Consider the following 23,855-nt stretch of genomic DNA (forward strand, 5'->3'; position numbering starts at 1 on the left):
CGCGTCCGCCTCGGCCAATCAGCGCCTAGCAGCGCGGTTTGGAAACTTTTTTCCCAGGCCAGGGCGCGGCGTGGCCACGCGGCTGCACTGGGCCAGCGCCGGCTTGGGAGGCTCCGGCTGCTGGGCAGGGACCTGGCCAGCTTTGGAGTGTGCAGGCGGGTCCCTGGACATCCCGGGACGGGCTTGGACTTGAGGGCCATGCTCTTCAAGAAAATGCGACTCCCTCCCCTAAACACCGATAGCATTTTCCCCAAATGGAGGGAAGGACAAAGATCCAGGTCCACTTAGGCTAAGCAACGCTCCATGTCCTTTACACCCAAAATAAAAATTTCAACATCATTGTCCTCTTCAAGGAGAGTAGACCTAGAGTATGTTTGGTTTCCAGACTGGCTTTGAATTCTGGCTTTACTCCTACTAGCTGGTTGATCTTGGGCAACTGACCTAGACACTCTGTGACTTAGTTTCCTCATCTCTAACACGGGGGTTCATAATAGGATTCTACCTACGGGTTATGTGGAGACAAAATGAGGTAACTTGGAGTTTGTAAAACGTTTAGGACAATACCTAGCACACAGTTAAATACAGTCTATGTAATTGTGAAGCCATTGTGATTTGCTTATTGGTTATATGTGTCAGGCACAATGCTAACCTCTTGACATGGGTTTTCTTAATTCTCATAACAATCCTAATTGTTCACCAACAAATATTTATTGAGCAATCAGGCTTAAGACACAATGTCAGACAAGATGCCAATCCTCAAAAGGCTATGCTAAAAGCAAGAGAGAAAACCAGCGAACGGTAAAATAATTTCAGATGTTAGTAAGTGCTAAGAATAAAGCAAGGTCACTTGATAGAAAAGGGCTGAGAGAGGTCACTTCACATAGTCAGGGAAGTCTGCTCTATGGAGGTGACAATGGACCTGAGACCCAGATAATGAGGACAACAGAAAAGCACTTTTACTGTCCTCATTTTAAAGATGAGAAAATAAAGGTGCAGGAAATTAAATGCATTGCCTAAGGGGTGTTCCACTTAGTAATTACAAATCAGTCCTCAAACCTGGGTCTGTTTGACTCCTACACCCACATTCTTCAGCACTACCTTAGAGGCAAAGAGATTTTTAGCTATTTTGAGGCCTCTCTCCACACTCCTGGAATCCTTCCTACCTCCCTGCCTTGGGTAAGACTGACCTTTCTCTAATTCGACTTCATTTTGACTCCTTGCTAGTTCCCAAAGCTCAGAGACCCAAAAGGGAACATCACTACCTACATCAACAGGGTTAAGGAAAGTACCAAAATGTCTTTTTTTTTTTTTAGCTTTTATTTATTTTTGAGACAGAGAGAGACAGAGCATGAACTGGGGAGGGGCAGAGAGAGAGGGAGACACAGAATCTGAAACAGGCTCCAGGCTCTGAGCTGTCAGCCCAGAGCCCGACGCAGGGCTCGAACTCTCGGACCGTGAGATCATGACCTGAGCCGAAGTTGGACACTTAACCGACCAAGCCACCCAGGCGCCCCCCAAAATGTCTTTTAGGAAACTTCCATCCTGGTCACAAACACTAATAATTTGCAGCCTCTTGATACTTTTCCTCTGATGCTTTCTTTCACTCTCAGAATTTTATTTGACTCTCTCTATTCCCTGGGGTTTCTGGGCAGGGAGTAATCATCCCAGTTTACAGATAAACTGAAGCACAAATCGATGAGTTTGGCCTGACTAAATGTCATTGATCATGTCACTTAAACTAGTTTCCAATTTCCTTCATTTTCCACAAAGACAACAGGGAGGATACTGAAATGATCATGAAAATCCTCTTCAGGAATACTTTAGGGAAATGGATTGGTTATTGGGTAAAACCTTTAAAATGAAATGAAAATTTTGGTGCACTTTAAAACCTTTTCCTCCCTTTATTCAATTTGTTTTCCTTGTAGCTTTTATATATTAAGAATTAGCATTAGAATAATTAGAATTAGCAAAGAGTTGTTTTTCTTGCTTATGTCCTTCCATCATAATTTATTATTGCAAAACACTGAACTGAACATAGGCAGGAGAGAAGTTGCTGGGGGAGAAACTCCTGTAGTGGCAGCGAGATTAATTGAGGTGACTTAAATGTAAAGTAGCCGCTTAAATAGCCCCAAAAGAAAACTTCATCCCGGTTTCATAAATGTGAAGATTATAATTTGTACAGGGAAAAACTGGAAGTTACTCTCTGATAAAAGAGTTTGCCCAGGAAAGAAACAGGAGTAAGATTAACAGGCCTATATTTAAGAAAATATATCTTCAGAAAAATGTGAAAGCACTCTTTCACAAGTATCAAATTGCATTTCGCTTCACAATTGCTTCCAAGCGCTGGTGTCCTCTGCTTAGGCTGTTTTTCTACAGAAAACACTAAAACTGCATTTCATCAAAAATTATTTGTAATTCAGACTTTTCATTAACTTTCCATAACCGATTGGTTCCGTTTTATTGACTGCATTTAACTTGTTGAGATCAGGCACAGTTCTGGGCTTGAAAGAACGCCAAGCAAAGTCCAACAAAATGTGTCTGCTCTGTATTGTTCTTGCGACTAAAAGTCTTTTTTAAAAGGCAATTAAAATCCACAATTACTTTGTTTCCTTTTTATATTTTCAGTTACTTTGGTCTGTGTTTAGCGGCACTCAACTGCAATAAAAAGAAAAACTCCTCCAAAGAGAAGCATTATTTGTTTCGTACTTTGGGAGGAAAAAAAAAAACAAAACAAAACCACACTAGACACAGGGCTGTTTTTCCTCTGTTCTAATTCCCACTTGGAAAATAATACCCACACACAGACACAGCGAAGATTTACTCAGCAGCAATAAATACCTAAGCAGGCAGATGATGTGTGTGCTTGTCATCTGCCTTCTGGAAATTGAAAGGCAAGCACGAAGGGTGCTTCAGCTGCGTGTTTGATCTTGCCCTCCACAATAGGCGTCTACAAGGACGTCTACAGGGATGGATCAGCTTCCCCTGAAATTTCCCCCACTTAATGCGAATTGCCTAATGAAATTGCCTCACCCCGCAGCCTGGGGGTGGGGGAGGGGTGGGGCGGGGAATCTCATTGGGTGGTTTCTGCTTATTCTTCTGCAAAATTCATCTGTTTTCTCAGCAAACTTCTAGGTCGAACTCAGCCAGCACATCTTAAATAGGTCTGGATTTAGACAGGCGCTTTGTTTTTCTCATTGGCAACAGGAAATCGCGAGCAGTTGGCAGTTTCAAAAATGACCATGGTGCTGAGCTTTAAAATAAAACCCTTCAGGTCACAGTAAAGACTGCGAAGCACCTACCCCACCACCACCACCACCGCAACCATGGCACATGCATCCACCTAAAACCCAAACTGTCACTGGCTTCCCAGGGCTTCCCCCAACCGGTCCCTGGAAAAGTTCACATGCGTTGGAACGAGCTCCGGACCAGCGCTTTCAAAAAATGATGTTTTCTGGGGCGCCTGGGTGGCTCAATCGGTTAAGGTCCCACTGTGGCTCAGGTCATGATCTGGCGGTTCAGGAGTTCAAGCCCCACTTCGGGCTCTCTGCTGTCCGCACAGAACGGGGTTCCGATCGTCTGTCCCCGTCCTCCCCGCCCCTCCCTTCAAGCACGCTTCTGCGTGCGCTCTCTTAAAAAAAAAAAAACAAAAAACCAAAAACCACACATTAAAAATGACGCTTTTTAACTAAAATCACGAGGACCCCTTAAGAGTAGGTGACACTGTCCCGCCGATTCCGGGTCCACATCTTCATTTCTGCCAGCGGGGCAAGAAGCCCCGCTGGCAGTTATTTTTCTCTCCTCTCGCCGCTAGGCCGCACTAGATTAAGGATGTTGTGGAAAAAATGCGTCATTTCATTAAAAAAAAAAAAAAAAAAAGTAGACTCGTCACGTGACGGGAGCAGGGCGCGAGGGAGAGCGGAACGCGCGCCAAAACGACTTTTTTTTTTTTTTAAATCGAAACCCCACTTAAACCGTCTTCCCTCAAAAGACCGAAAGAGCTGAATTGTATCAATTCCCGGTTGGGAGGTTTTTTTTTCCCCCCGGTTCCACCTCACAAGCCCCCTCATTCTTCGCTTTCAGGTTCCTTTCCACTCCACCGCGATAAGCAAGGGAGAAGGCCTCCTTAAACTTGGGGTTTTCGCCAAAAAAGCCGGGGTCTCCTCCGGGAAAGGACCCTATTTAGGGGTTTATCGGGAGGGGACTGAGCCTGACGAGGCTGCAGGGCCGCGAGGCCCCGCCCCCCCCGGGGTTCCCAGCACGCCCCGCGCGGGAGGACGCGGCGGCGGGGGCGGAGTGGAGGAAGGGGCGGAGCGAGGTGGGGAGAGAAGGGCGTCGGTTTTGCGACAGGGGCGGTGCGGTGCGGAAGCGGAAGTGGAGGGTGCGCTTGGCGGCGGCGGCGGGAGCTGCGGAGTCGGGAATCAAAACAAAGGGCCTGGGGGGGCGGGGGGAAGGCGGCGGGGCCGGAATGTGAGCGGAGGTGGAGCCGGCGGCTGAGGTGAGTTGGCTGGCAGCGCTGGGTACTAGTTCCTGACGGACTCACTGCTCTGGGGCCACCAGCTGGAGGCGGGACAAGTACCCCCCCTTCCCCTGCCCTTTGCTGGCGGGGGTGGGGGAGGTTGGCTACTCCGAGGTGAAGGACTGGGACCCACCAGTCAGGCCGCCAGCAAAGGTTCCGGTTGTCTCCCTTTCAGGTCCGTTCACGACTGTCATTGCTGCGCCGCTACTGCCTTTTGGGGGTGTTTGGCTCCCCGCCCGCACCTGCCTCCCTGCTCCCTGTGGGGCTTCCAGGTGTGGAGAGCAACCCTTCTCGAGCAGTGTGCACAGTTGGAAGGTTCAGAGAGGAGTAAAGGGGCGGGTGTTTTTAACCCCCGCCCCGAGCGTTTTTGCGTTCTCTTCGGTCTTTCAGCACTCTCTAGGGTGTAGTCTCTGGCTTGACAGATAAGTGTTGAGTTGCCCTGAGCCACTCCCACTACTAATTGCAAAGCAACACCGTGGTACACGTGTTAGTTTCCCAAGCACCTTTCTGGTATTACCAAGAGCTTTCCGGTTACATTTGTATCTTTTGGACTCCCCAACTTCTCTGAGCGGTAACTGTGGTGTTTTGCCTCCTGGGAGATGAAAACCTAAGTGGTCTTCCTAGACGTTTATTGAACTCTTCACTCATTGGACAGTTGTTGATAGGTACCGGACACTGCTAGGTGCAGGAAATACAGCCCTGAATGAGAAAACATGATGCCTGCTGTCATGGAGTTTATATTCAATAGGGGCGACGTAAAACATCAAGCAAATAATTTTAGATAGAAGACCTATGAAAACAAAGTAATGGGTTGGGGTGGTTTGTGGATCCAGGACTAGCTTGGGTGTTAAGAGAAGGCCACTTCTAAATTTCATGTGACTGTCTCATTAAATCCCAACAACAGCCCTTTGAGGATGCTGCGGTTACTATCAGGCCCATTTTACAGATAGGATTTGAGGTTCGGAGAGGTTGTGAGCTCTCCAAAGCCGCACAGATAGGAAGCCGCAAAATTGGGACTTAATACACAGACTAACAGTAGAGTCTGTGCTCTCAAGCACTGTCTGAATTGTTCAAAGACTCTAACTCACGTCGGATAGAACTTGCTTTGGCTGCCTAAGTACTTAGTGGCATTCCCAGGAATGCTTGGGAAATATTCTGGGTGCGGGCCACTAACCTGCTAATACATTTGTACTTTCTGTTGATTGTGTTGGGCAATACGGAAGGCACCTTGTTGTGGTGGATAGGGGTGGACAAGCCTGGTTCTGCCCCCTCTCTGCCAAGTGTGATCTTGGCAAGTTGCAAAACTTAATTAAACTTCTGCTTACTCCTCTGTAAAATGTGGCTTATTTCTCTCTCGTCTATCTCACAGATTGACTGTGGGGAAAAAAAAGATTACATAAATGGATCTTACTGTCTGGTTGCTTTCATCATTGTATCTCCTGGGCCAAGCACAGACCTGTTATATAGTAGACACTAAATAAATATTTACTGAATGAGGAAATAATGTTAAATAAAAGTACTTTGTAATCTGTATTGTACTCTCCCTGTTACCTCACTTTCAGCATTGGCCTTGAAGAGGTGAGAGAGCACATTGAAGTTGTGTATTGTGAACATCACAAATTCCTATGATCTAAAGAGGAGATTGTAAGGGAATATAAGACCTGTCTTGAGTAAGAAAAACAGCTAGTATAGCTATTATAATTTATCATTGTGGCTGTTAATGCTGTCTCTGCTTCTAACTTAACTCCTAACTGTATGTAGTAGGTAAATAGTTACTTTATTCATTCCTTCATTTAACAAATAATTACTTAGTATGTAAGGTTTAGCAAGCCCTGTGCTTAGCACAGACTATACATTGGTGAAAACAAATGGATGGGGAGCGGGGAGGAGTCCTTTGTCTAATCCCCCCCCCCCAATGCCTTGGAGGGGGAAAAATGAGGCACACTCTACAGAGGAAGAAACTGAAACTTAAGGGCCAAATAGTAAATGTTTTAGGCCTTCCCCTCCAGTCTCTGTTTCTGGTAACTCAACTCTGTAGTTGTAGTGCATAAGCAGCCCCAGACAGTACTTAAACAAACTTCTCTATTTATAGATACCAAAAGTTGAATTTCATATAATGTTGTGTTGCACAATTTTTTTCCCCTAAGAATTAAAGATATATAAAATACATTTAGTTTGAAGGCCATTTAAATACAAGCAGCAGGCTGGTTTTGGCTGGCCGGCTATAGTTTGCCTACCCCTGCTTTCTGTGATCAGTTGTATATTTTAGAGTACTGGTTAGTCATTGTTCCCTTCACCATATTGTGTCGATGTTAAACTCTTGAGAGGAGCATCTTATCAGAGTGATAGCTAAAAAAATTGTTTTCAGGGGCGCCCGGGTGGCTCACTCGGTTAAAGTGTCCAACTCTTGATCTCAAGTCAGGTCTTACGGTATACGGGACTGAGCCCTGTGTGGGGCTCTGCGCTGACCATGCAGAGGCTGCTTGGGATTTTCTCTCTCCCTCTCTCTCTGCCCCATCCCCACTCATGCCCTATCTCTCTCAAAATAAATAAATAAAAACATTAAAAAAAATTGTTTTATTTATGTTCAGGTGAATTTTCTGATAAATTGATGACTTTAAAATGGCCACTGTGGGTAAGAAGAGGTGGTTGTTTGGTATGATGGCGAAGACTTGGAATTGACGTTCTGCTGTCCTTACCATTGGCAGGCTGCCTCCATGCCCAGTGGCTGTTATCGATTTGATCTGCTTTTATTGTACTGTTTAAGACTTGTAAGAATGTGGTTGCACTGGAATAGATATAGCACATCTGTGACTTGAGATTTCTCGGTTGGATTTTTGGTGGTATATCAGATTGCACTTTCATGATAAGTAAATGAAGGAATTGTTTCGATTTGTTCTGTAGCAGAATCACATTCAGAGTCCACAGAGGTCACTTAATTTGGACCTTCTGTAGTCACATCAATGACACAGTGGGTTAGGTTGCTGTTAAGTCAGATGCCAGAGTCTTACATAATTGGAAATGAAGACGTGTGTTTGTTCTTTTACTAAAATTACATGCTCTTGTCTATTAACATTTTGACCCTCGCAAGTAGAGCCTTTAGGGGAGAGATGGTTGAGAAGAATTAAGAAAAACTGTAGAAAAGGCCTCCTCGGGGCTGGAGGAGGTTGTCCCTTGGCTAGAATTCTACTTTTGTTTCTATGATCTGACTTACTGGGAGCTATTGTACCGTAAATGTAGTTGCGCCATAAGTACGGTTGAAGTTACGCTTTTTAATAGTAAAATTTGTCCTTATGCAAATAACTGACGTTGAGATCTCGTTCTTAACAGGGTGGAAGAATGACAGAAAAGAAAGATGGGAGAATGTTGAACCACTTTGTATGGCTGTATGATGGAAGGAAACGGAACTGAGGACCCCTGCAGTAGAACACTTGGATGGCTCCGACAAAATAATGATGCTAAGCCATGGCTCTGGAAATTTTCTAATTGCTTTTCTCGTCCTGAGCACACATTGCCACTTAGCCCCCACACGGTAACTATGTGCAAGACTGAGGATGTAGCAAATTCCTTATGCAAATAGATGAGTGGCCCATTTGGTCTGGGGCAGTCTCTCTTTCCCTGGAGTCTGTGCTAAGTTTTACTTTGCATCCTGCTTTTTCCTCCTTGTAGCACATGATTATAATTTCTGACTCAAGAAGAGCATAATTTTTTAACTGTAGCTGCTTTGAATATTTAGTGTTAACATCTTGGGAAGACTTCTTAGGAAAGTCAGAGATTCCATAGATGAAATCCAAATTGTAGAGTCGAATCAGAGGGAAGTCTAAAATAGACTTTATTCTACTGTAGCCTTCTGAGGTTTGAGTCTTAAAATCAAGGGAAGATTGAAAGGACCTTATTGGCGGTCTTTTTCTGTTCAAGATTTCTCTTGAACATTTAAACATGTCTGCAACTTCTTCCTTGGTTTTTTCATAGTGATTTTGACTTTTTCTGATGTCATGCATGCATCATGCTCCCACTTTTCTGTTTTTTCTTTCCTTTTTTTGGCTTTTGCCTTTGGCATTTGAATGAGACTTTATGAATTTATATAAGGGCATTAATAACTTTTTAAAACCTCAGCTAAATTCCTTATCTCCTCCAGGGTTTCATTATATAGTTCTCTTTTTTGCATGGCATCAGTAATTGTGGTCATTTACTTTAAGGACATCTGACAGCAGGGTTGGCACCTCAAGCAGGGCTTCCTGGGATGGTCGGTCAGGCCCCCGTGGGGTCCGACAATACAGGATTGCACTTTCACTTTATAGATCCAGACACCTGCTTCTTTCAGTGGTGCCCAGACCTGAGTCAAGACCATAAGAGCCAGATCTATATAAATCTGAATGCCAGTAAATGAATTTCTAGCCTGAACTGTAATTACCAAGAAAGCAGGACACGCTGCTTGTTGGCAGTCAGTCAGTTATCAGCAACCCCCCCCACCCACCCCCGCCCTTTTAGGAGAAGTTGTCCTGAAAAATCCTACATCTTCAGATCCTGATTTCTCCCAAATGAGTGTTCTCTCCCAGGTTAATGTAGAACCACAGCCAAAGGGGTGAAACCATAGCAGTCAGATGGCCCATTCTGTACTCTGAGGGAAGAGCATGTCTCCATCACCATATCTGCTTTCTCTTAATAGTTCCTGCAGCCAGCCAGGAAGGGCTATCGATTAGTTAGATCCCCTTTCAGTGACCAGGTACCCTGCTGAGTGCTTTATGTGCACTGTCGTGTTTTATCCTCCTAGCCGTTGTAGGAGCTACATCGTGTTCCCAACTGAAGCATGAGGAAACCGAAGTATGGAGAGGTTATGTACCTTACCCCAGGTCCTACAACTGCTGAGTATCACATTCCAACCCAGGTCTCTAACACCAGCGACAACACAACGTCCTGTGTCTGTGTTGGAGGCATATGACAAGCTATTTCTCTTGAATATTGTGCCCAAACAGTTTTCTAATTAATCCTTTTCACTGGCTACATAGCAGTGGTTGGCCTTGTGGCTTTAGGTCATGATAGCCTGGAGTTTGCTTCATGTCCCCAACAGCATGTTTAAGACTCCATGGATGGGCCATGTGGGCAGATAGCTGATCTCATCTGAAAGTTTGGAATCGTCTGGAGGACCTTAGTAAACCCTTTATGGTCTGACTGCAGGAACCATTAAGTATTTTCCTCAACGCACTTGGCTTGTGAGCCATCCTTGTTGAACGCCATTCGTGATTGTGTTGTTTTCATACCACCTGTTTTGTCTTCAGAAGACCCTGTGAGGCAAGGGGAAGTTATCAAAGGGAAGTCCCTGAGGCACAGATGGTTAACCTGCCTTGCTGACCGTGTAAGCAGCACCCTGCCCCAGTCTCTTAAAATCCAGGAAGGACACGGTCTTGATTTTGTTTGTCCGTTTCCCTGTTCTGTGAATGAGGCCCCTGCTTTCAGCCGCCACTCCGTTCTCCTTCTGTTTAGTTGTGATCGAGTGATGTAAACAGGACTGAACAGTACTTCTGTCTCTAGATTGCAGTAGGATGTGAGTGACCAAAACTCACCGGCCCCGTGAAACTAACTTGCCTTCTGGTCTTCTCTTCCCAGAAAGATTACATGGAGAACAAGAAAGCTGCTGTGGAGTTAAAGGACGTGCCGTCTCCCCTTCATGCTGGCTCTAAACTTTTCCCAGCAGTCCCGCTTCCAGATATTCATTCTCTCCAGCAACCTAAAATACAGCTTTCACCTGTCCCCAAAGTAAGCTGCTGCGCTCATTGCCCTAATGAACCCTCCACTTCGCCGATGCGTTTTGGTGGTGGCGGTGGCGGCGGTGGTAGCGGAGGTAGCGGTAGCTTGATTCACCCAGGCGCACTGTTAGACTCACAGAGCACCAGGACAGTCACGTGTCAGGTAGGGTCAGGGTTTGCCTTCCAGTCTGCATCTTCGCTCCAGAATGCCTCAGCTAGGAACAATTTGGCCGGCCTTGCAAGTGACTTCCCCAGCATGTGTCTAGAGAGTAATCTATCTTCCTGCAAACACCTGCCCTGTTGTGGAAAGCTTCATTTCCAATCCTGCCATGGTAACGTGCACAAGCTGCATCAGTTTCCGGCTCTCCAGGGCTGCGCCTCCGCTGGCTATTTCCCCTGTTCTGATTTCACAAGCGGGGCTCCGGGGCATTTGGAAGAGCACATTTCACAGTCGGAGCTAACGCCTCACTTGTGCACCAATTCTTTGCACCTAAACGTGGTACCTCCGGTTTGTTTAAAGGGCTCACTTTACTGCGAAGACTGTCTCAACAAGGTGTGTATCTTTTTATTTGTTATGTTGGGTGCAGCTGACTTTTGAGGAGTGACTTTTTTAAAGTGGATCTATCTCGAAAAGTCTTTGTGGTGCATGGGGCTGAAGATTCTTCTGTGAGGTAGCTTTCTCCCCAGCAGCATAGCCTCTGTCGGTCCCGAAAGAGGCGAAGGGTAAAATGGGAAGGCCCATCCAAAAACGTGCAGAGTCCTTATTCACGTAGTTTGTGCTTTTAGAGGCTCTCGTTGTAATAAATCCGTTGCCTACACGTACACCTAGTTCGGCAAAGCTTCGGGTTCTGTTGTGTCTTTAAAGGCTAGAGTTCTCATAACTAACACTCACCTCATATATGGACCCATTCATGTTAACATAGGTCACCTCATGGTGTTCTTTGGTAATAATTTGAGGGACTTGGAACTTGGCCTCGATCACACGGGTGTTCAAGTAAAGATTTTAGTTTCCTTTACGGAAAGTATGTCTGGGTCTCCTCTGCAGGATACATACGCCCTAGGCTGTGAAAGTCATCCCAGACCATTTAAAGTCACTTTGTGAAGTGAGTTTGTGAATTAACAGCTGATAGTTCTGGGAATGCACTGAAATATTGAAAATACATTCTGTCAGAGGCGACAGATTCTAACAGGTGGAAAGAAGAAACACTTAGAATGTGTTTTCAGTTGTTGTTTATAACTCTAGGTTCTGAAATGATGTGTCTGAAACCTCCTCCTTTTTTTAAAAAAATTTTTAAAACAGCCGGCAAGAAATAGTATAATTGATGCTGCTAAAGTCTGGCCAAATATACCACCTCCAAATACTCAAACTGCACCTGTTACTATTCCTCTGTGTAATGGCTGTGGAACCAAAGGAGCAGGGAAGGAGACCACGTTGTTATTGGCGACCAGTCTAGGCAAAGCTGCTTCGAAATTTGGTAAATGACAGTATGGTATAAAATGTGCATATTTAAGTAGTTTTCAGTATCTGATACACTGCATTTAATCACCTTGAAAAGATTCTTGTGGTCTAAAGCTACTGTGTATGTGCATCTCCATTTCTCCCTCTTGGTAAAAAATCTTTTCATTCTTAGACACCGACGAGTCATTTGCCTTTTACGTTGCACTGAGGCTGTTTGAGGTCGGATGCCGTATACAGAATACTAGGTATACGAGGTATATATTAGGAGAGATAAGTGCCAGAGGGGACTTAGTGTCAACTTAGGTTCCTAATTACACTTCTTGATGGCGCACTCCATAGAAGTATTTACTATTTAGAAAGATTTAGTAATGGTTGATAAAAAACAAGAATTGAAAAACCTAGTATCATTTCCCCAAAAAGTAGTTAATGTGATATTTTGTTTTTGGAAAACTTTTTTTTTTTTTTAGTATTAAATCAGATGTTAACGCAGTGTTAAATTTTTTTTTTTTTTTAATCAAGGACAGTAACAACTTCACCCTTTGTCACCTCTTCGTTGCTCTTCCATACTGAGCAGGTAGACACGCGTGGGCAGAGCATGACAGGTCCCAGAGCCGCAGTGTCCATTCGCCTACGTGTTAGTGTACAGAGAAACGTAGACATAACGGTCAGCATGAGGATGGCTCATGCTTTGCAATGGATTTGTTGTGGGCCTGAAGTAACTTGACCTTTAGATTTGTTCTTTCCTGAAAAAGAGGAATAATCACTTAGGAATGCTATTGCAACTTGGGGTTGTCCTTTTGGGTCAACCAGTGAGGTTGGTATCCTTAAGCTTAACATCAATCAATAATTTCATTTTTCTGCCACTAAAAATGATAGGTAGCTACCTATTATTTTAATTTGCCATTATTTTTTTCACTATGTGTGATTGGAAGTGTTAACATTTCCTAAGGGTCACCAGAAGTTGCACTAGCCGGACAGGTGCTGGAAAACTTACCCCCCATTGGAGTTTTTTGGGATATTGAAAACTGTTCGGTTCCCTCTGGCCGCTCAGCTACTGCTGTTGTACAGAGAATCCGTGAGAAGTTTTTTAAAGGCCACAGAGAAGCAGAATTCATCTGTGTGTGTGACATCAGTAAAGAAAACAAAGAAGTTATTCAAGAGCTGAATAATTGCCAGGTAAAAAAAAAAAAAAGGTTTTTTCATCTATTATGGTACAAGAAGAAGCACATGTGTGTTTTTTTTTAAATAATTTTAATTCAAAATTTGTTAAATATGTATTTCTACTAGGTTGGCAAATAAAGGAAATTAGCAAAAGATTATCTCTGAAGTACTAGAAATCGCTTAATCGTATTTGATCTTTCAGTAACGCCACGTATATGTGACTAGTGCTGTGTCACAGCATGGTTACGTGTGCATCCTTTCTTTTGATTTTCATGACTGCTCTATGAAAAGGGCTCATAGGATTTATTATTTGAAATTTGCAAATTCACCTGAGGCACCAAGATGTTAAACAACTTTTTAAAGATCACGTGGCCGGTAACCAGATGAGCTAGGATTTAAATCCAGATTGTCTGACTGCAAAGTCTATTCTCGTAAGCTGGAACTAGATTCTAGTTCTTTTGACGCTTAGACAAGTAATTCTGTTTTTATGCCATATTGCTGCCTAAAATTACATACTTATGCTCCTTAAAAAACTAATAAATCCTATTGTGTATTGTATGTAGTTGAAATGCCTCTCAAAACCTCTCCTTGCCCTTGGAGACTTCAGTATAAGCCTGATAACTTTAACAGAAATAAATCCATTTTTGCTCTTTTGGGGACAGATGCCTTTCCTCTCCCATCACCTAACCCCAGATCCTGAAAGCTATAGACTATGTGTAGCAGAGACAAGTGACATCATATACAGCCCTAAATCTTTGGTTCATCATCTCTGTCCATCTCTGCTACTTCCTGGTTGTTGGCAAAAGCTGTTAGAGCTGCATTACTTCATATCTCACTTCCTTGTCTGCCTGTTTTCTGAAAGGGGGTTGGATGAAGTACAAGAGCAGATGAAGAGAGGCGTGCAGGGCTAACAATGGATCTAGTTCATTTGTACAGAGACACAAATTTGAAATTACTGAGATCCGTTTATGATTTTTTTTTTCATTGCTAAGTGGCAAGAATAACAACAGCTAGAGTTTCGTTCCTTGAGGACCGTCTCTGAAGATGTGGGCAGAATGTGTAGTGATTTCCTAAGCTCAGCTCTTACTCATTTGTCCTCACTCTGAATCAACGCAGGTGACCGTTGCCCACATCAATGCTACCGCCAAGAACGCGGCTGACGACAAACTGCGCCAGAGTCTCCGAAGGTTTGCGAACACTCACACTGCTCCAGCCACTGTGGTTCTCGTGTCGAGTAAGTGCAGAGACATCTGCTCATTTCCACTAAACTCGCTGTGTGGGAATTATTACAGAAGCCAGAACACATTCGAGTGAAATATGCCCCCAGAGAGGCTGAAATGCACAGGCCATGTTTGTGCTTACCTCTGAGAACGGTTTAGAGAAAAAAGCGGAGTCTGTGTAGATTTTGTGGATTTTCTCCTTAGAGCTTGAATATGGATTCTTGTGGGGCCAGTTAAAGAAAATGTAATTTTTTATTCTACTTTATTTTTTTGTATCCTGGGCCCAGTATTGCTAGTTTTAACAATCTAAGAAGAATTTCCAAAGCTGATGCTCCCGAAATATTAATATTTGCTCTCTTTTACTATTGGAAGTAACGTGTCTTGGAATTCAGTAGAAGTATGTGATAAAATTGCCCTACGGTGTTCATTCTTGTGTGAAACGTGTTCCTGTTTCAGTTAAGGGGGTGGGAGCTGGGGGGCGGGGGGGTGGAGCAACTCTGAGTCCAGTCCAGCCATTCCTTCCTTCTCAGTAGGGGGCAGTACAGCTGTGTGTCTGTGTCACGTCTTTCTAATGTTTGGGGACGGGGTGGGCTGTGCCTTTTCTTTCAGCTGATGTCAATTTTGCATTGGAGCTTAGTGATCTGAGACACAGGCATGGTTTCCACATAATTTTGGTCCATAAAAACCAGGCCTCGGAAGCACTGCTGCATCATGCTAATGAGCTGATCAGATTCGAAGAGTTCATTTCCGACTTGCCCCCCAGGTTACCACTAAAAATGCCAGTAAGTGGGTTTGCATTCTTCTTTTGCTGCACTCTAATGTTAGATTTTGGGGGCTGAAGACCGCCCTTAACGGGGTCACCAGGTGAGGCTGTTCTTTGTAGGAGGCTGGCCAGATTTTTGAAGTAAGGCTTAGAAATAGTTCTTTTCTTACCAATAGAGAATTGGCATGTATGAATGTTGCTTTTAGCTTGTTTCACGGTATCGTGGGGAATTGGCTTGTAGGTTTATCTTCCCAACGCCTCTGGTCAGTGTCTCCAAAGCCAGCAGTGTTTGTGTCAACTGGATGAAAGCAGTAGGGAAAGATTTATTACGTCTTTTTCTTGCAGTCACGGGTAAAGAATATGGTGATGGTTTGCACACACTCATGTGGCTGCAGTCAGATAAACAGAGTAAATCGTACACGTCTTGGGCATTTAATCCTTAAACTTCAGTAGCCCTCTGAGCTGGTTTTGCATAGTTCTATTCCCCACCATGCATGTGCACGATTTAGAGCGGTTATTGCTACACCTGTAGCTTATTGAGCCGCGTGCTAGGAGAAAGTGCGCGTATTTCCAGCAGGGTGAGCATTCCTTATGGTCTTGATTTGGGAAAAGCACGTTTACTACACTCTTGAGCTGCATTTCAGCCATTTGGAGAATATACATATGACTCCTAAAGAAATTGGCATTTACTTTTCTAGCCTCAGAGGCCTTTAAGTCGAATGTAGTATTTTAGGTCAGAGATTGCCCACTTTTGAGGTCCCTGTTCTTCATGGTTAAAAAGAAGAAAAAGACTTGATTATTCAGAGCATTAAATCTTGCCATTCTCATTGGCCAGAGTGGTACTTTAAGGTACATTTCCCTCTTTCTGGGTTTTTTCGGTTTAAGTAAGTTCACCGTCTTCCCTCAAGATCATTACCACCTCCCCTCCGAGGTTGTTAGCTTAAGTTTGGAGATCACTCCTTGTTCTTCTAATTTTGTAATTGAATGTGTGCCCTTGAGTTAACCCGTTGTAACCCTTTTCCTCTGTATCAGCAGTGCCACACTCTGCTCTATGTTTATAACCTACCAGCAAATAAAGATGGCAAGAGCATCACCAACAGGCTCAGGCGCCTGTCTGATAATTGTGGTGGGAAAGTGCTGAGTATCACAGGCTGCAGTGCAATTCTCCGCTTCATAAACCAAGATAGTGCAGAACGGGCTCAGAAGCGAATGGAAAACGAAGATGTCTTTGGTAATAGGATCATTGTGTCATTTACTCCAAAAAATAGAGAACTCTGTGAAACAAAGAGTTCCAATGCAATTGCTGATAAAGTGAAGTCTCCCAAAAAACTTAAGAATCCAAAATTGTGCCTCATCAAAGATACGAGTGAACAATCTTCCAGTGCCAAAGCCACGCCTGGAAAAGGGTCGCAGGCAAATTCTGGATCTGCTACAAAAAACACAAATGTTAAAAGTTTACAGGTAACTTTGATACCTCTTGCTTTCTGAAGTTTACGGTAGGTTCGGTTTCTTCTTCTCCGTGTTTTACATGCCCCGCTTGCTTTCGGCATGTCCTTTTTTGTTTTCCGTTTTTGACGATTCTCAGTTACGTGTTTTCTGTACAGGGTTTAACACATCTTGGTCGCTTCAGTTTTAAATTCCGTTGCGCTTGTCTCTTTTAAGGAGCTCTGCCGCATGGAGTCAAAGACTGGCGCTAGAAGCAGTGACTCCCAGCAAGGCCACCTGAGGCTGGTGGCGCTTCCCCACAGAAGCTTGAGCGCTGCAGCGCCCGCACCCAAAAACTCGGGGACGGCAGAACCCGCTTACAAAACCAACCCGAAGTAGGTTACGTTACTCTTCCTCACGGCCTCTTGTCTAATGTGAAGGCAAGCACGTGACCTTTTCCCTTCATGTGTTCCCTCCATTAGGAAAGAGAACCCCTGTCCCCGGAGTGTCACCAGCTCTCCTGTAGAGAACAAAGAGAAAGAGGAGACTCCGTTCCAAGTGAGTTACCCATCTGCTTTCAGCAAGCTGATCACGTCACGGCAAGTCAGTCCCCTGCTCGCAGCACAGTCTTGGTCTTCTCGGTGAGTCCACCTGCTTGATCGTGGGGTACTTGCGTGCAGTAGCAGGGATGATGACACGATGCTGGTTCAAAGGAACTCCGGCGACGCAAGTGCATGAATACAGAAATAAGAGATGAGTCCTCCCCTCCTCGTCCTCCAGCCCCCCTTCCTCAGGCCGTCTTAGCTTATGATGGGGGGCCATGCTCCTCAACGTCTCTCCCCTCCACGTGGGAATCTAGGTAAGCAGAGATCACAGAAACTTAACTCGGACTCCCTGGCCATGATGGGAGGCACATGTAGATGTCCTTACTGTTTCCTCCTCACTTTGTCATGTTGGGGAAGCAGCCCCAACTATACGTGCCCTGGTTATTCTTATTCACAGGGTAATTGCAGGGAGCCATTTGAGAAGCAGGAGTGGGGGGCAGTCTGTAGACGACTGTACTTATCCAAGTAACGCTTACCTTATCTAAGCTCTCCAGACTCACACTGAGTACTTCTGGAAGCTTGGAGGACAGGAGCCATGAGGCCACGTTGCACCTTGTGAACTCCTTCACACATTGTATTTGTTGCGCTGAGTTGCTGAAGGCTCGCTCCAGAAAGTGACTTTGGATCTGCAAAGTTAAAATTAAAAATTCACATAAAAGGCTACAATACGTGAGCGACAGTAGCGTTTTCAGAGCCAGGGAGAAGTTAAATGACTTTTATTGGTATCGCAGGCTAATTCACCAAGAATCAATACCCAGAGTAGAAAATGAATTCACCGGGTCTGCCTATAGTTTCTGCCTCTAGTGTTAAATAATCCAATGAAAGAATATTTGGTATTAAATTGTGTACTGGTTGTTAATAACAGGTCAATAGGTAGTACTTTTAGAAATAAGTCTAAATCAGTGTACATTTAAGATAAAAATACATTTGAAAACCAAATATTCTGCTTGGTTGCATTACGGAAAGCTGTTTTTATATATAGCTTCAAACAGAGCCTAAGTGATTTAAACTAAGTAAATAGAATAACAGTTTTTAAAAATACTCCACCATGTATGTTTTAAGCAGGAGTATGTCTCCAAACCTTTTAAACAGAGCGTCCCCACTTGCTTTCAACATTGCAAATTCGAGCATTGGTGCTGACAGCCCAGACCCGTTTGCAAATGGTGCTGACATCCAGATCAGCAACATCGACTACAGATTATCCCGGAAGGAGCTGCAGCAGCTTATGCAGGAGGCATTTTCTAGGCACGGCAAGGTAACCTTCTCACCCCCTCTTGCCTTCCTTTTACCCTTTGCTAGCGCTTCAAGTCGGGAGAACGTAGTTCAACACACGTAAGCGCAGCCAGGATAGACGTATCACTGAATGAGTTTGAACTCCTTCCTTTTTCCTGTGGTCTGCTCACGGTGATGCTGTACTTGTAGTTTTTAGGGCGTAGCCCCGGAGAGCAGGAGACCTAGGGGAGAGGCACTCGTGGTCACGGGCACGGATTTAAGTGGCACTTTGGGGAATAAAACTCTGACGGATTTTACTTCACTCTGGCTGCTAAAATACAGAAGTAGGATTCTAAAGTAATGTTGGCTGTTTTTGTGAGTATCTTACTGTGTCTGATGGGGTTTTTAGGTGCCGTTTGCTAGAAGTGCACCTATTCCAGATGATTAAAATGGCTATGCCCCGGGTGTTTGCAGGGTCTGGAGAAGACCCCAAAGACTCCTCGCACATATTGGCTCCCGAGCCTGCATCAGAGAGCTGCGCGTGCCAGAGCACGCAGCCAGGCTGGGCCGATTTCATGTCTCTGAAGGTCACCCAGTCCTGGTTCACTTAGGTTTTGCTTGGCAGAAGCGTAGCGTTCAGACATGTTCCCTCACAGAAGCACGGAAGTCCACAGACGTGTTCCTTCATAATTCACCTTCAGGTTGAAGCTGACAGGGTTCGGGGTAGACCTAGCATTCCCTTTTCCTTTTTACTGCTGTAGGTGAAGAGTGTTGAGCTCAGCCCCCATACAGATTATCAGCTCAAGGCTGTTGTTCAGATGGAGAACTTACAAGAAGCAATCAGTGCGGTGAATAGCCTCCACAGATACAAAATTGGCAGCAAGAAGATCCTGGTCTCACTTGCCACAGGAGCTGCTAATAAATCACTCTCTTTACTGAGGTAAAAACAAACCATTTATTTCAGGAAATAACTTCTTGGCCCAGAAACAACTTTGGAAAAAATAAAATAGATTTCATCACATTCCCAACCCTCTTTGATGATTACACACGCAGCAATGTTTATTCTCAGTTGTGACAGAACTTAGAAAATGAGCTAGAAGGTAGCAATAAGCTGGTTAGAATAATTCAACTCTTACTCAAGTCCACTACTCAAAGGTGAAGTACAGCTTAAACTTGGCAGGCGGTTAGGAGTAAAATAATACACCGCATATCCAGAACAGGTTCTAAAAATAGTAGCCCTCTACAGTAAATGTTTATAAGCCTGGAAAGTCTGCAGTGTTCCCTTCAAATCTTAGGAGAAGGTGGGTTTGTCTGTAGAGGGTAGATGTACAAAGCTGTAAGCTCTCAACCTGCAGATATATCCTTAGCATCAAATAGACACTCAGCTCTGTAAGTCTGCCTTCAACTCTGTCAATTGTAGGAATCTGGTGGTGCTTTCATTCTTAATGTGCTTTGATTCTTCTTCTTCGGCTTTCCCTGTTTTGGGGACAACTAGTAAAACAGAACTCACTCCTAAAAATCTGTTTAAACTCTCAAAGATCTTTTTCCGTAACGTGTACTTCACCATTATTTTAAATTATGTTTTTTTCCCCTAGAATAAAAATAACAATGCTCATTGAAGAAACTTTGGAAAGGTCAGAAATACAAAAGAAGCTGGGGGGTGGGGGGTGGGGCGTAGTGGGAATCCATAATCCTGTGGCTCGAAGCCAGTCATGCAACGGTTTGCCTATTTGTTTTCTTCTGATCGTTCTTGGCTGCCCTTTTTAAAACTATAGTTGGGATGATATTGTATCTGCTTGTGTATCCTCCACTGTGGGAATTCTACGTCCACGTCTCTAACACGTGACACACGACGTGGCAGGAGCCATTCAAGCTGTTCTGCCTTTTTTTTCTGTTAACAAGGTGTTTGTCTCATTTGAGCGGTCATTGTCCTTCTGATACACAGGTGTGAAAAGTGCTCTGCTTGAGTCTGATAAAAATCCCAGTGTCTGGCTTTATATTCTTTAATCACCTTGTCCCTAAAGTCTTTCTTTTTCAAGGTTTTCCAGAAAATAAATTTTGACATACCAGAAACTGGTAAATTTATGTTGTGTATACAGTTGACCCTTGAACAGCTCAGGGGTTGGGGGTGCCAACCCCCCCCATGCAGTCAAAAATCCCCATGTAACTTCTGATTCCCCCAAATCTTAACTACTAATCGTGTACTGTACTGTTGACTGGAAGCCTTTACTGATATAGTAACATAAACAGTTAACACCTAGGTTGTATGTGTTATATGCTACGTTCTTACAATGAAATAAGCTAGGAGAAAGAAAATGTTTCCAAAATCATAATGATGAGAACATACATTTATAGTACTGTACTGCATTTATCGAAAGAAATCCACATATAAGTGGACCCGTGAAGTTCAAACCCATGTTATTCAAGGGTCAACTGTACATTGTGTTAATCAGTTTTATGAACTCTGTTTTTGTTTTTGTTTATTTTTCCGCTCCCTATGAACTGTGTTTTTAAAATACCACTTGGAAATCCTCTGTTGATATCGAATGACATCTGTTTTCTAATTGAGTAAAATTTTGTTTTACAGTGCAGAAACAATGTCTATTCTTCAGGACGCTCCTGCCTGCTGTCTGCCTCTTTTTAAATTTACAGATATCTATGAAAAAAAGTAAGTTAGGTTTATTATTATTTTTTTCATTGATCTGGTCAGTACTGATTGGCAGCTTCCAGAATTCCTATATTGGTTGGTGATTGGCATAAATCTCTTGAGGAAAAGCTGTTGAGGACTATTTCCAGCCTGGTGGAGGAAATGATGTAAAGACAATGGTATCCAGATTCACGTTTCTATTTTTTTTTTTTTTTTAATTTTTTTTTTCAACGTTTATTTATTTTTGGGACAGGGAGAGACAGAGCATGAACAGGGGAGGGTCAGAGAGAGAGGGAGACAGAGAATCGGAAACAGGCTCCAGGCTCTGAGCCATCAGCCCAGAGCCTGACGCGGGGCTCGAACTCACGGACCGCAAGATCGTGACCTGGCTGAAGTCGGACGCTTAACCGACTGCGCCACCCAGGCGCCCCTCACGTTTCTATTTTAACATACATTTTAAAAACGTCTTTCATTTTTAATAAATTTAGACCTCAGTCCCTAAAGCTGTATGTTTTTCCCATTGACTGATTCGTTTTGTTCATCACTGAATGAACATTTTCGAGCACCTTCTAGGCTGTAAGCTCTAGGACAACAAGGACTGGATCTGACTTATGACCATCTCTTCAGGACCCAGGGCTTAGTAGATGCTCAGGAAGTATGGGTGGTATGGAAGTCTAGGGGCACCCGGCTGGCTCAGTTGGTGGAGCGTGTGACTCTTGATCTCAGGGTTGTGAGTTCAAGCCCCACGTTGGGTGTAGAGATCACTTTTAAAAACAACATCTTTTTTTTTTAATTTATTTATTTAAATTGAAGTTAGTGAACATACAGTGTAGTCTTGGTTTTAGGAGCATAACCCAGTGATCTAGCACTAACATAGAACACCCAGTGCTCATCCCAACAAGTGCCTTCCTTAATGCCCATCACCCATTTAGCCCATCCTCCCCAAAATAAAATCTTTAAAAAGTCTGAGCCTCTGTGGAGAGTGCAGAGCTGGGAAGACACGATCCTTGTCCTTGAGCTTCTGTCTGGACGGGAAGAGGAAATACTCGTAAATCATCAAGAAAAAAGAAAACTATCCCCAAGTGAGTGAGGAGGAGAAAATGCTCTAAGGATGGAAAAAACAAAGAGCTGGACTGTTACTCTGAAGCCCCGGAGCCCTGAGTAGTGGCGGAACAACGGGCCATGTGGTGGCGGTGCAAGCTGAGATGGAATGAACAGGGCAGAGAAGGACACAAAGAAGGGACAGTGCTGTCCCAGTCCTGGGTCCAAGCAGATGCTGTTGGAACACCGAAGTTTCAGTTTGTCAGTGAAATAGGACATTGTGACTAGTTTTATGTAGCAGGCAAGATGGAGAGGAGAGGCAGTTTGATTCTGAGTTGTTTTGTCCTGGCTGACTGAGAGGATGCTAGTATGGTTAAAACAGAAATAGAAAATAAAGCCTGTCCAGAAAGTGCAGTGAGGTTTTGACCTTGGCTTGGACATTGGAGATAATGAAGATGTGACCGTTACTTTCCTAAAGGGGATCAGGAGAGGCAGGGAAGCAGGGAGGGAGTGAGGGGAAGCCAAGAGAAGGGCAGAACTGGATGGAATACCACCTGGGACGGGAAGCAGGAGAGAACCAGGAGGTGAGGGTGTTACCAGGACATGCGGGGATGGCTGGCGTCATTGAGGGAGCGGAGAATGTGGCATGGGGTTTTGTGGGGAGGGGAGGAGGAAGCCGCTGGTGACTTGAGAGCCATCCCTCCCGAGTCCTGTGGATAAAATCCTGGAGAGAAAAGGATATGAACTCAAATCTGTCTGCCTTCCAAGCCTGTGCCTTTAAGCTCCCAAGTATGAAAGATACACACACGGTGGGGGGATGATTGAGGAGTCCAGTCTCAGGAAGTGTGGGTCTCAAGGTTCAGGAATAGGTGAGGTGAGGGAGTAGCTGGAAAGGAGCCTACCTCTTCTGAGGTAGCAGAGCAGAGATGGGGAGGGCTGGTACAGAGGGATTTCCAGCTTGGGAAGTGGAGTCAAAAGAGGTCATGTCAGATAGCTTTCCATCTGAGACAGTGAGGTGAGGTCATATGCAGCAACTGCAGGGGTTCGAGGGTTAGGTAGCAAATGACATAATGACTGATGGGCAGTGAGCCAGAGGTGACTCAAAGGAAGTGCCAAGTGTTACTGGCTTGGGAGTGAAATAATTTAGAGTAGAATTAATCCCATCTTACTTTTGAAGAGGTGGAGGAACCGTTCTTAGCAATAGCCCTTTACTTAATCAGTACAGGCGTTTCTGTGTAATCAGAGAAGAACATTCCAAGTCAACTTCTGTCCCCTTATCCTTGCTTTTAGATTTGGACACAAGTTGAACGTATCGGATTTATATAAGTTAACAGACACGGTGGCAATCCGCGAACAAGGAAACGGAAGACTGGTGTGTCTGTTGCCCAGCAGTCAGGCCCGGCAGAGCCCCTTGGGGTCTTCGCAGTCACATGACGGCTCCTCGACAAATTGCAGCCCAATTATATTTGAAGAGTTAGAATATCACGAGCCTGTCTGCAGACAGCATTGCCCCGATAAGGACTTCAGGTAGAACCTCGTTTCCTTCTAGAAATAATCCTTGTGTATAAGGTCCTTGAACGTCTGTTAGTTACCTTGAAGACCTTTTAGACCACTGAGAAACGTCAGCTAACTGTTTTGTTCTCTTTTCTGTAGTGAACACGAATTTGATCCAGACTCCTATAAGATTCCTTTCGTGATCCTCTCTTTGAAGACATTTGCGCCCCAGGTTCATAGTCTTCTGCAGACACATGAGGGCACTGTGCCTTTATTAAGGTGAACATGTCAAAGCCATTGAGATATGAGGCCTTAGTTCTCCTCTTTCTAGAAAGTCTGCCCTCTGCCCACACCTCTTCCCAAGCAAGTATTATAGAATGCTTCATCCTAACATTTTTAGCACCTTGCAGTCAAAGTAGATCTGAAATAGGATCCATTCACTCAATACTTGAACAAGAAAATTTGTGCAGATTTTTAGAAACATAAGGAATGAATAAGAAAGCTTGTTCTCCACAAAGACGAGATTATTGTAAGTGCTGTACTACAGGTGCACACACGTGCTAGA

The 23,855-nt window shown here is 44.2% G+C and overlaps 1 protein-coding gene across 7 annotated transcripts in view; it reads left to right on the forward strand.

The window, feature by feature from the left end:
• Positions 1-4,378: 4,378 nt before the first annotated feature.
• Positions 4,379-23,855, forward strand: part of MARF1 (meiosis regulator and mRNA stability factor 1) — a 39,973-nt gene continuing 20,496 nt past the window's right edge. The window contains exons 1-15 of one of the 7 annotated variants that reach the window (XM_086693007.1): positions 4,379-4,495; positions 7,847-8,048; positions 10,124-10,816; positions 11,564-11,738; positions 12,672-12,898; positions 14,000-14,117; positions 14,713-14,885; positions 15,899-16,327; positions 16,529-16,686; positions 16,774-16,932; positions 17,959-18,151; positions 18,870-19,048; positions 20,696-20,776; positions 23,087-23,323; positions 23,450-23,569. In XM_086693007.1, the coding sequence (XP_086549133.1) occupies positions 7,905-8,048; positions 10,124-10,816; positions 11,564-11,738; positions 12,672-12,898; positions 14,000-14,117; positions 14,713-14,885; positions 15,899-16,327; positions 16,529-16,686; positions 16,774-16,932; positions 17,959-18,151; positions 18,870-19,048; positions 20,696-20,776; positions 23,087-23,323; positions 23,450-23,569 (3,086 nt within the window). In that variant the 5' untranslated portion in view covers positions 4,379-4,495; positions 7,847-7,904. The remainder of the gene's footprint in view (positions 4,496-7,846; positions 8,049-10,123; positions 10,817-11,563; positions 11,739-12,671; positions 12,899-13,999; positions 14,118-14,712; positions 14,886-15,898; positions 16,328-16,528; positions 16,687-16,773; positions 16,933-17,958; positions 18,152-18,869; positions 19,049-20,695; positions 20,777-23,086; positions 23,324-23,449; positions 23,570-23,855) is intronic. The other 6 variants (XM_025916782.2, XM_086693009.1, XM_025916783.2 and 3 more) reach the window with 6 other exon arrangements.

The sequence above is a fragment of the Puma concolor genome, chromosome E3 (genome assembly GCF_028749965.1).
Source record: "Puma concolor isolate L17-30 chromosome E3, mPumCon1.1.hap2, whole genome shotgun sequence".
NCBI lineage: Eukaryota > Metazoa > Chordata > Mammalia > Carnivora > Felidae > Puma > Puma concolor.